The sequence below is a fragment of the Manacus candei genome, unplaced genomic scaffold (genome assembly GCF_025592945.1).
Source record: "Manacus candei isolate 608988 ecotype Guabito, Panama unplaced genomic scaffold, ASM2559294v1 h1tg000084l, whole genome shotgun sequence".
Lineage (NCBI taxonomy): Eukaryota > Metazoa > Chordata > Aves > Passeriformes > Pipridae > Manacus > Manacus candei.
The window spans coordinates 1,744,660-1,756,022 of NW_026138132.1; the positions used below are offsets into that span (position 1 = coordinate 1,744,660).

Here is an 11,363-nt window from a genome sequence, read left to right on the forward strand (position 1 = left end):
CCATGGGGGGACGGGAGGGGACAAGAAGGACATGGAGGGTCACGGGGGGACAAGAGGGACGGAGGGGACACGACGGGGGGGGACACGATGAGTGGGAGGACACGAAGGGACATGGGGGGACACGAGGGGGGGACGCGATGGGTGGGGGGACACGACGGGACACGCGGGATGGGGACCCGTGTCAGGGCCAGCAGGACATGGTGACCGGTGACACATCGCGGGGGGGGGGGCTCAGCGGGACCCCCACCTGTGGGGGGAGGAGGGGCTCCCGTGCTCATTAACACACGGGGGGGGGGGTAATTAACCCCACGCGGCTGCTGATTAACGGGGGATCGGGTGGGTGGGTGACGGGGTGGGCGGGGGTCCCTCTGCCCCTATAAGTGCCCGGTGGGTGGGGGGGGTCTTGGTGTCTGTGGGGGCTTCACGTGGGCTGAGAATTCATTTGTGTGGTTTTTTTGGGGGGTGAGTGTCGCCGTGCAGTTTTGGGGAGGGGCTGCCGGGGGAGCAGAGGGGGCTGGGGAGGGGGGGTCTTGCAGGCTGGGGGTCACCACGGTGCTCTGTGTGTGTGTGTGTCCCCCCAGACCCAGACACCCCAGAGCCATGTCCCTCACAGAGAGCAGCGACAGCACCTCCGAGAAACCCGTGTCCCTCATTTGGGGTAAGCACCGGGACCCCCCGAGGGGTTTGGGGCTGCCTTGGGGTGCCCCCTCTCACCCCGTGCTCCCACCCCACGGCTGGGACCCCCCGAGGGGTTTGGGGCTGCCTTGGGGTGCCCCCCTCTCGCCCCGTGCCCCCACCCCACGGCTGTGCCCCCCCCTCTGTGCCCGCAGGGTGTGAGCTGAGCAAGCAGAAGGACTCCTACACCTTCCAGATGCCCGAGGCCTGGCACTGCGAGCAGCAGCTGGCCCTGCGCACGGTGGGTGACCCCCAAAAACCCCCGGGGGGTGCCTGGGGGTCGTGGGAGGACTGTGAGGGGTCACAGGGGGGGTTGTTCTCCTTGCTGCCTGCAGGGGATGGCCCGGGGTGAATCCCATGGTGATGGAGGTTGTGATGGGGGCTGCTTGTGCCCATGGGCACCCCAAATCCTGGGTCGTCCTGGGGGGGTCACTGAGGGGTTGTTCTTCTCTCTACCCATGGAGGAGATGACCTGGGATGAATTCCCTGTGGTGGAGACTGTGCCAGGCGAGGAGGGGGCTGCTTTCACCCTGGTGCCCCTCAAATTCTTGGGGGTCCTGGTTGAGGGGTACCTGCACGCCTTGAGAATCCTGGGGGGATTTTTCTTCTCCCCCTGCTCCAGATCTGCCTGGGGGAGTCGGCCCGGGATGAATTCCACGTGGTGGAGGTGGTGGCAGAGGAGGGGGACGCCCGGCCCCCGGTGCCCCTCGCCACGCTGAAGCCGTCGGTGCTGCCCATGGTGAGTGCCCCGGGGAGGGGGCTGCTGCTGGCCCCGGGGAGGGGCTGCTGGCCCGGGGGGCTTCCAGGGGAGCTGCCACCCCCCTGTTTTGCAGGCCACGCTGGCGGGAGTGGAGCTGACCCCCCCTGTCACCTTCCGCCTGAGAGCCGGCTCGGGGCCCGTCTACATCAGCGGGCAGCACATCTCCAGTGAGTGTGGGGGTCCCCCCCTGCCCTGGGGTCTCCCCCTGCCCTGGGACCCCCCTCCCCGGGTGTGGGGGCTCAGCCAGGCTCTCCCGCAGTGATCACCTCGGATGAGGAGGAAGAAGAAGAGGAGGAGGAGGAGGAGGAAGAAGAGGAGTCCCCTCAGAAGCCCCCCAAGGGCCAAACCGCCCGGAAAGGTGGCGCTGCCAAGGTCAGCCCCCCCTCGGGTGGGGGGTAAAGGGGTGCAGAGGGGTCCCTATGCCATGGGGAAGGGGGGGCAGGGACCCCAAGCCCCTCTCTGTTGAGGGGACAAGCCATGACCTTCATCCCTCGGGGAGGAAGAATCCCAGGCTCTGCAGCGAGTCCTCATCCTGCTTCTCCCTCTCTCTCTCCCCCATAGAAGAGAAAGCTGGAGAAGGAGGATGAGCCGTGAGTATGATGGAGGGGGAAAAGCCTGGAGCAGGGGCTGCCCACCCTGCTGGGACCCCGATCCCAGCCCTCCCCTTCTCTCCCAAGCAGGAACAACACCGTCCCCGAGGATCCCCTTCCCGGCAAGGTAGGGGCTGGTTGGGGTGTCCCTTTGCATCCCCCCTCACCCCGGGGGTCAACACGAGGACCTGGGGAAGGGGATGTGTGATGGGAACGCAAAAAAGGGGGGGGTAAGGCAGGGCTGGGGGCTCCCTGGGCCGGGGGTGGTCCCTGCTCAGCCCTGTCCCGATCCCTGCAGGGCCGCGGAGCCGGGAGGGGCAGGAAAGCAGCGCCGAAGAAATGATGGGATGTGTGGCAGGTACGGAAAGGGGCGTGGGGGATGATGTCCAGGGTTGAGGGGGCCTGTGGGTGCCCCCAGCTCACGGCTGAGTGGGGCTGGGGAGGGTCCATCCCCCAAAGCGGGGTCATCCCAGGATCCCTGTGCCTCAAATCCTTCCTCCTTCCCTTTTCCAGGTGCGGGAGAGCCCGAGAGAGCAGCTCTGGTGCTGGTGTCGTTCCCAAATAAAGGATATTTTGCACTCCTGGCTCCCCGTGCTGGGAATGGGGGGGCCTGTGAGAGAATCCTCCATCCTGGTTAGGGTTGCTGGGGGGCCCGGGGGGGTCCGGGGGCAACCCCCCGCTGCCCGAGGGGTAACAAGTGGTGCCTGTGAATAGGAGACAAAGGGGGATTAGGGAGCAGCGGGGAGACGATTAGAACCCATTGACCTGCCCTTGGTCTGCAGGCAGCGGGGGTCTGGGCAGGGTCCCGAGCCCCTCAGCGGCTCCCGGGGGGCTGCCGTGTCCCAGTTTGGCTCCGGGGGGGGTCCTGAGCCCCCCACCAAGGCGGCTTTAGGCTGCTCCAGGTGTGGGGCAGGAGGGGAGGGGGCCTTGGGGGGGTTTAATCCTGCTCTGCACCCACCGGGGCTGCTGGGACGAGGCTGAGGAGCTGCTGGGATGGGGAGGGGGGGGACGGGAAGGGGGTGTCTGTCCTCGAGGGCCACCCGCGGGAGGCTGTGACAGGCAGCCCTGTCCCTCCAGCCTTTCCTCGCCCCGCAGGGGCTGTTTGCACAGCGGGGCCCCCCCCGGGGTTGTGCTGACAGCTCCCGGGACCCTCTGCCCCAGCCCGGGGGGGGGCCACACCGCGAGTGATGACGGCTCCACGCCTATCAATCATCGCCCGCGGCTGGGGGGGCCGAGGCACAGCCCCCTTCCCTCCCCCCGGGGGTGCTGAGCCCCCAGGATTGGGGTGGAAGGGGATTTTGGAGCTGGGGGGGGGTTGCTGTGTTTGTGCTCTCGGGGTTTGGGCCGAGCTCCTGCCCCTGGAGGTGTGAAGGCAGGGGGGAGGGGGGATCTAATTTGGGTCGTTCACACTAAATCAGCGGCCCCCCACCCCGCAGATGGGGGTGTGGGTACCCTGATGCTCCCCATCCTGCCTGTCCCGGGGGGTCTGGTACCCCCTGGCACCGAGGGGGAGGCTGAGGCACGAGCAGGAAGGCAAGTAAGTGGTTTTAGAACTAAACCCCTCCCTCCCCGTGCTGCCCCTCAGGGGTGTTGGAGCCCCCCCAGGGGTTACCCCAGCTCCCTGCCGGGGCATTTATAGGGCACTTAACACCTCCCGGGGCCGGCAAACGGCTGCTGGAGGGGTCCACAGCCTCCCCCTGCTCAGGGGGAGGTGAGACCTGCTGGGTCGGGGTGGGGAGGGGGTCCTCAGAGCCCCCCAGCACTAAAGCAGTTGGTGGGTGATGCACAGGCCGGGCCCGTGCCTGGCAGCCTGGTGACAGGAGGGTGACAAAAAGCATCTGTCCCGCAGGCCTGGCACCCTCTCCACGCCCCACAGCATCATCTCCGTGGGGTGGGGTGTGATGGGGACCCCCAAGCAGCCGAGCCCCCCCTCCTCCTCCCACTCCCCCATCCCAACCCTCCTTCCCTGCGCGGAGCCTCTGCCTCCCGGGAGAGGTCCGGCCCCTCTCGGCGGGGCTCTCCCCCCACCTTTAAAGGCTGCCCCTTCCCCCGGGTCCCACCTCCGGGCCGGGCTCCATGGGCTGGGGGGCTGCGGGCGCTGCCCCGGGCGGCGGCACCGGCCCCAGGACCGGAGGCTGATGGGGTGGGGGCGCCGGGGGCGGGATGGACCTGGATGCCCCCGAGGTGTAGGACGTGCAGCCCCCAGGGCCGGAGGAGGAGGAGGAGGAGAAGCCCCTGCCCCGGCTGCCTCCCCCATGCTCCGGCGCTGCCCCGGAGCCCTTGGCATCGCGCGTGGGATCTCCTGGACCCCCGGACACCCCCGGAGGGGGGGTCGCCCCGGCGAGGAGGGCGCGGGAGGGTCCTCGGCTTGCCCTGCCGCGGCGGGGAGCGGGGCTGGCACCGCGGCCAGCCCGCCGTGGCACCGCCGGTGGCCCCCGGTGGCCGGGGGGCTTCGAGCAGCGCCATGCAGCCCCTCACCCTGCAGAACCTCTCCATGTAAGAGCCCCTCTCGCTGCCACCCCCCGTCTATTCTTTATTCTCATCCCCGCTCCTCGGGAGGAGAAAACAACCAACTCCCAACGAAACTCCCTGGGTTTTTACCCCCCTCTTTCTTTTTTTTTTTCCCCCGCAGATGTTTCCAGCTCCTCATGTTCTCCTGTCAGACACAGGTAGGTGGATGTGCTTTGATGACCCCGGGGTGGGCGAAGGTGCCCGTTCTGTGCCTGCCCCCGGCCCCAAGCTGACCCTTTGCTTTGGGGGGGTGCCCATTGCCCTGGTGAGGGGGGGGCTTTGCCAGGGGCTGGTGTGTGCCCACCCCGAGTGGCAGCGAGTGCCAGGCAGGGAGGAATTCAGGGTTGGAGCTCCAGGGATGGACCTCCAGGGCTGGGGGGATGCAGGGCTGGAGCTCCAGGGATGGAAGGATTCAGGGCTGGAGCCTTGGGCAGGGAAGAATGCAGGGATGGAGCTCCAGGGATGAAGCCCCGGGCAGGGAGGGATGTAGGGATGGAGCTCCCGGGCTGGAAGGATGCAGGGACAGAGCCTCATGGATGGAGCCCCGGGCAGGGAAGGATGCAGGGCTGGAGCCCCGGGCAGGGAGGGATGTAGGGACGGAGCTTTAGGGCTGGAGGGATGCAGGGCTGGAGCTCCAGGAATGGAAGGATTCAGGGCTGGAGCCCCGGGCAGGGAGGGATGCAGGGCTGGAGCTCTGGGAATGGAAGGATGCAGGGCTGGAGCCCCAGGGACAGATTGGGGGGTTGTGTCCGTGCCAGAGCTGCGCTTGTGCCCCTCAGCACTGACCTCGAGGGGCTGCAACTGGGGGTTCAGCAGTGGGGATCGCACCCCCCCCGGGCCCCCCCGGCCCCTCCGGAGGGTGTGGATAAGGCTGACAGGGATGCCATCCCCCGCAGGTGACCCGTTCCTCGCAGCCCTGCTCGGGCAGGGGGATGTGCCGGGTCCCTCAGCTGGGAGCTGCTGCCGAGGGGGTTAACGGGGTCTGGACCCCCACCAGCGGGAGGGGGTGTGAGGTTTGACACCCCCTCCCCTCTCCCCCCCCCGCACCCTCTGGGGCTGCACCGTCGCTTTTTGTGGCTTTAGAAAGGCAGCGCCTTTTAAAATCCACTGTTCCATATCAGCACCCTCTGCTCCAGCGCCCGAACAAAACCCCCGCGGCTGCGGCCCCGCGGCATTAAAACATCCCCGGGACCTTTTTTCTTTCTTTTACACTCCCACCCCCCCCCCCTTTTTTTTTTTTTCCCCCTTCCCAAGGTAAACGCTTTTATTTCTTTGAAAATGAGAGGGGAAGGGAAGCGCCTTTGATGGAGAGGGGCCGCTCCCCCCCTCCCATCCCATCCCACCTCCCCCGACAGCCCCAAAGGCTTTAAAGCAGATTCCCGGCAGGAAATGAGTCCCCGGGCGCACACAAAGGTGGGCAGCGAGTTTGGGGGGGGGGGGCACCATCCCACTGCTCCGTGCAGGGCTGGATCCCCCCCTGCCTTCCCAGGGAAGGGATGTGGGTGGCAGGTCCCGTGTCCCCCCCCCAGACGATGCTGTGCACCCCAAGCTGGGCCGGTGGGACCCCAAATGTCCCCCCCCCATGCACCCCCTGCCCACAGACCCTTCCAAGCTGGTTTTGGGGCCGGGGTCCTTCAGGTGCTGCCCTGAGCCCCTCTTACACCGGGACTAAAGTGAGTTTTCCTTTAGGATGTGTGTTGAGAGGGTCTGGTTGGAATCCAGACCGGGAGGGGGGGGCTGCCCACCACCCCAAATCCCCCTCCCCACCTCACCTGTCCTAATTAGCTGCTGTTTTCCCTCTGAGCACCCTCCTGTGCTGCTCCTGCCTGGTCAGGAGCTGTCTCAGAGCCCAGGATGTTTATTCCAAGCTCAGGATGGACCAGGAGGGGACAGCTCTGCTCCTGGGATACCCAGCCCGGCTCTGGGGGGTCTCACCCACCATGAGGGACTCGGTGGGGGTTTCCCCAGCTCAGCTCCTCCATCCCAGGCTTTCCCTGGGGCCTGCTGAGCATCCCTGGGGTGGCTGTGCCGGGAGGAGAACATCCTTCCCTGCATCCCCCTCCTGCCTGGGATAACAAACAGGATCTCTGCCCGCCCCATTCCCGATCCAAAACGAGCCTTGGCTGCTGCTCCAAGGGAACCAGGGGGCTGGGAGCTCCCTTTGCCCATTCCCAGGCTCTCCCCCCTGCTCCCCTTGCCGTCCCGAAGCGAATTGATTCCGTTTTTCCCTTTGTAAACAAAGGGGGAGAACCAACCGTCTCCTAATTTTAACCAGTACGTGAGGGACCAGGGGGCCATGACGGACCAGCTGAGCCGGCGGCAGATCCGGGAATACCAACTCTACAGCCGGACCAGCGGGAAGCACGTCCAGGTCCACGGCAAGAGGATCACGGCCACCGCCGAGGACGGCAACAAGTTCGGTGAGAGGGGCTCGCCCTGCTCATGGGAACACCCTGGAAAACGTCTCTTCCCAAAGTGTTTTGGAGGGGGAATGGTGTGGGGGGAGCTGTTCCAGCCTGGCTGGTTTTATACCCAAGAATTCCCTCCCCGGGTAACTCCGGTGAGAGGCTCGGCTCTGAAGAGCCCTGACCTCAGAACTTCCCAAACCGTGGATTTCTCTGGCTCTGTGCAGGATTTATCAGCCCCATATTCAGGGCTTGTGCTTTCTAATCCCTTCCTGGCATGAGACAAACAACTTTTCCTGGGGGAGAACTGCCCGATCCCGGCATCCACCTCTGAAATATCCATAGGTGGTGGGCAGATCCCATCCTGGCCACACCACCTTTCCCATGGGATTCTCCAGCCCGGGCGTCCCAGCCCTGCAAACCCCCCGGGCTGGAATCCCTCAGAACTTCAGGAAAGGCTTTTCCAAGCCTGCTGAGCAGCGAGGCTGAATCACCACCTTTCCCAGGGCTTTCCCTGGATTCTCCCAGCGGGACCCACCAGGGGTGAGGGGTTTGGTGTCGCTGCCAACCCTCTGGAGCCGGGACCGTTGTGGAGGAACGATGAGGATGGGGATAATTAACCTGGTGGGTTAATTATAATTAACCTGCTGGACTCGGCCTGGCCCTGGAGAGCCCATGGAATCCCGACAGTGTGGATGCACTGGAGGGGGAGGGAGGGGCTGGTGCCTCCAGCAACCCCCAGTTTGGCTCTGCTGGGTTTTAACAAAGCCCCCTTGGGCATCCTGGATCGGGAGATTCCCTGGCAAGGCCTGCCCTGCCCTGGCTGATGGGGGCAGGGAGAAGAGGATGGGGGGAGATTTTGGTGCTGGAGGGGGTGTCCCAGCCCCCATGGGACACATCCTCTGCTCCCAGCCAAGCTCATCGTGGAGACGGACACGTTCGGGAGCCGCGTGCGCATCAAGGGGGCCGAGAGCGAGAAGTACATCTGCATGAGCAGGAGGGGAAAGCTCGTCGGGAAAGTGAGTCCTGGACACCCCACACGCCCCCTCTGTGTCCCCACGGCCCCCCCAGCATGTCCCCCCAGTCCCTGGAGCTCAACCTGGGAGCCCACTGAGATCCCCAACCGGGCTGGTCCCCCTGTCCCCACTCACATGGGCGATGTGGATGCACTGGGGGGGCTCTGCCTGACCCCCCCCTTTTCCTCCATCAGCCCTGGGTGCTGCAAGGAGAAGCCCCCGGGGAGCTGGTCCTGGTGCTTTGGGGTTGAATCCCTGGGGAACGGGGTGGGAGGTGACAGAGGTGGGGCTTGGGGAGATAAAATGGGCTTTGGGGTGTCAGGGGTGGTGACAAAGAGGGTCTGGGGGGTGGCAGGGGTGGTGACAAAGAGGGTCTGGGGGGTGGCAGGGGTGGTGACAAAGAGGGTCTGGGGGGGTGTTAGGGATGGGCTGGGGGTGACAGATGAACTGGGAGGTTTTTTAGGATGGTGAGAAAGATGGTCTGGGGGTGAGAGAGATGGTCTGGGAGGTGCCAGGGATGGTCCAGGGGGTGACAAAGATGAACTTGGGAGGTTTCAGGGGTGAGCTGGATGCTGACAAAGACAGTCTGGGGGGGTGCCAGGGATGCTCTGGGGAGCCCCAACACCTCTCGAGTCCCCCAAGCGCCCCTCCCCATCCCTGCGGACCCTCAGAGCCCTCTCTCCTCCTCCTCTCCCTCCTCCTCCTCCCCCCGGCCGCAGCCCAACGGGAAGAGCAAGGACTGCATCTTCACCGAGATCGTGCTGGAGAACAACTACACGGCGTTCCAGAACGCGCGCTACGAGGGCTGGTACATGGCCTTCACCCGCCGGGGCCGCCCCCGCCGCGCCTCCCGCAGCCGCCAGAACCAGCGAGAGGCCCATTTCATCAAGCGCCTGTACCGGGGGCAGCTGCCCTTCCCCAACGCCGAGCGCCAGAAGCAGTTCGAGTTCGTGGGCTCGTCCTCGCCCACCCGCCGCTCCCGCCGCACCCGCGCCCCCCGCCCGTGAATCCCACCCCCGGACCCGCCCCTGCCCCGCCGCTCCCGGCCCCGGGGGCTTCCCCCCTTCTCTGGGAACGCGGGGTTTTCAGACGCCCCCTCGGGCGGGGCGGAATTCCCGGGAGCATCCCCTGCGATCCCACCCAGCGCCTTCTCCCGCTCCCCTCGGAGGTGGTCGCCGGGCTGCTGCATCCCTGGAGAGTCCCGTGGTGCCTTTTCCCTCCTCATCCTCGCGGCCTTCAGCCTCGCCAGCCTCTGCCCTGTCGCTCCCAGCGCCGGGGGTTTGTTTGTTCCCTGCTTTTCTGAAAACGCTGGATTTTCGGCTGCCCCCTCGGGCGGGGAGGGCAGGGTCTGGAGCACAGTCACGGGTGGCTGCAGCCCCAGAGGCTCCTGAATCCCTGGAGCATCCCGGGGGATCCACATTCACCAGTGCCTTTGCCCACCCCCTTCCAGCACCCCCCCCGGACATGATCACTGGGCTCCTGAATCCCTGGAGCATCCCATGGGATCCACATTCACCACTTTGGTGCCTTCACCCCCTTTCCCTCACCAGGCCCTCAGGGATGTGTCCCTGTGCCACCAAGGGCTGGGACCCCCTGGGCACATTCCTGTCCCTGGGGGCACCACAGGCAGGTGCTGGAGAGCGTGGGGTGCCCGTCTGTCTGTCTGTCTGCCCAGGGAGTGCCTGGGCACACAGACCTGGGACCAGCACTTGTACCCCCCCCAGCCCCCACGTTATTTATTGGAGGGGAAGGTCTGTGCCCTCTCCCAGTGACACGTGTGGGTGCCCACCAGGCCAAAGAGAAACCGCCTTTGGGTGATTTTTTTTTTATTTTGCTATCGATTATTTTTATTTTTCTTCTGTGTGTGTGTGTGTTTTTACCAGCCCTGCTGTTTGTGAGTCGGTTTTTAGGCCTCGAACGATTTAGACTTGGGAGTTTCTTTGTGTAAAGGAGGAAACCCCGAGGCAAATAAAAGTGAGTGTGGAGACTGACGGGGCCTGAGGGGTCTTTTCCTTCCCGACCTGAGGCTTTGCCATGGGTGTTGTGCCTGCTGGGATGGGGGGAACCCAATTCCCTGGGCATAGGGAAGATGGGGGGGGTGCCAGGGGCAGATGGAGGATGGAGGTAACTGCAAAAGGGGTCCCCCAGCCCTGTCTGTGCCCCCCACTTGGTGTCCTGGAGGTGGCTGCTGCATCCTGGTGGGCAGGGCAGCACTTGTGGTGTGGTGCCCAGTGTGGTACCCGCTGTTCTCCCCCTACCAGGGCATCACCCTCGCTGTGACACCCAGCCTGGTACCCTCTGTTCTCCCCCTCAGAGTGGTACCCCCTTGTTTTCCCCCACACAACATCACCCACTGGGATAACCACTGGGATAACCACCTGATAGCCCTTGGCACGGGACCCTCTGTTCCCCACCAGGGCATCTTCCTTGGTCTGTCACCCAGCCTGCCACCCACTGTTGTCCCCCTAAATGTGGCACCCACTGTGCCCCCCCCCAGAGCATCATTTTTGGAGTGGTACCAGCATGGCACCCCCTGTTCTCCCCCTCCAAGGGCATCACCCTCATCCTGGTGCCCCCCTGTTCCCCCCAAAGCCCACCACCCTCATAGCTGGTACCCAGCTTGGCAACCCCTGTTCTCCCTGCTGGGGGCCACCACTCCAGCCCCCCCCCGTGCCCCTCCCCATAATCACCTTGCCCTGTGACAATGCCCTGGGCGGTGGCAGCCGGACCCTGGGGGGGCCTTAATCCCCGAACCGGGCCCCCCCCAGCCCCTACAAAGCCCCCCCAGCCCCTACAAAGCTCCCCCAGCCCCTACAAAGCCCCGCCAGCACAATGTGGGGTGGGAGAGGGGAGCCCGGCCAAGGAAGGGGGAAAATTATAACAGTTTGAGTTAAATGAAGCTTTAAAGCAGGAGGGAAATGCAACACCCGGCAATTAGGGGCGAACAAAGCGCCGCTGCCCAGGTGTGGCGGCCGGAATTAGCCCGAGCGGCCGCGGGGATTTGAGGGTTGGTTGTTTTTTTTTTTTCCTTCCCCCTCCCGTTTCCTTCGGCCCCGCAGCCCCGGCTCCTTGTTCCTGCAGGAATCCGAGACGTCCTTGAAAGGAGAAGGCTTTGAGAAAGGAGCCGACTGGGTCCGGACCCTCCCCGCCCCCCGCCGCCCCCTCCCCAATTTAGCCCGAGCTTCAAAGGTAGAGGAGTTCCCTTTGTGTAATCTCCGCTTTAATTTTTTCCCCCCCTCTCGTCCCTTCTTTTTTTTTTTTTTTTTCTTCTCTCTCTTCTCCTTCCCAAGCCCTTCCTCTCTTTTCTTTACAGGGTTTTCCCCTTCCTCCCCTCTCTTTCTTCTCGACCTCCCGGGATAGAAAGGGCTCGGAAGGGTGAGTCCTTTTTAATTATGGCTGGGGAAGG

General features: G+C 64.8%; 2 protein-coding genes across 2 annotated transcripts; both read left to right on the forward strand.

Moving 5' to 3' along the window:
* The first annotated feature begins 181 nt into the window (after positions 1-181).
* On the forward strand, positions 182-2,603 carry NPM2 (nucleophosmin/nucleoplasmin 2). The gene is made up of 10 exons (XM_051811947.1): positions 182-207; positions 582-658; positions 831-916; positions 1,298-1,414; positions 1,509-1,602; positions 1,695-1,807; positions 1,997-2,025; positions 2,113-2,152; positions 2,324-2,383; positions 2,539-2,603. The coding sequence occupies exons 2-9, from the start codon at positions 601-603 to the stop codon at positions 2,366-2,368; spliced, it is 582 nt and encodes a 193-aa protein (XP_051667907.1). The 5' UTR covers positions 182-207; positions 582-600; the 3' UTR covers positions 2,369-2,383; positions 2,539-2,603.
* A 1,886-nt stretch (positions 2,604-4,489) lies between these two features.
* On the forward strand, positions 4,490-8,964 carry FGF17 (fibroblast growth factor 17). Its single transcript, XM_051811962.1, has 5 exons — positions 4,490-4,521; positions 4,658-4,694; positions 6,779-6,956; positions 7,854-7,960; positions 8,677-8,964. Exons 1-5 carry the CDS (start codon positions 4,490-4,492, stop codon positions 8,962-8,964), a joined length of 642 nt encoding a protein of 213 aa, XP_051667922.1.
* The last annotated feature ends 2,399 nt before the right edge of the window (positions 8,965-11,363 follow it).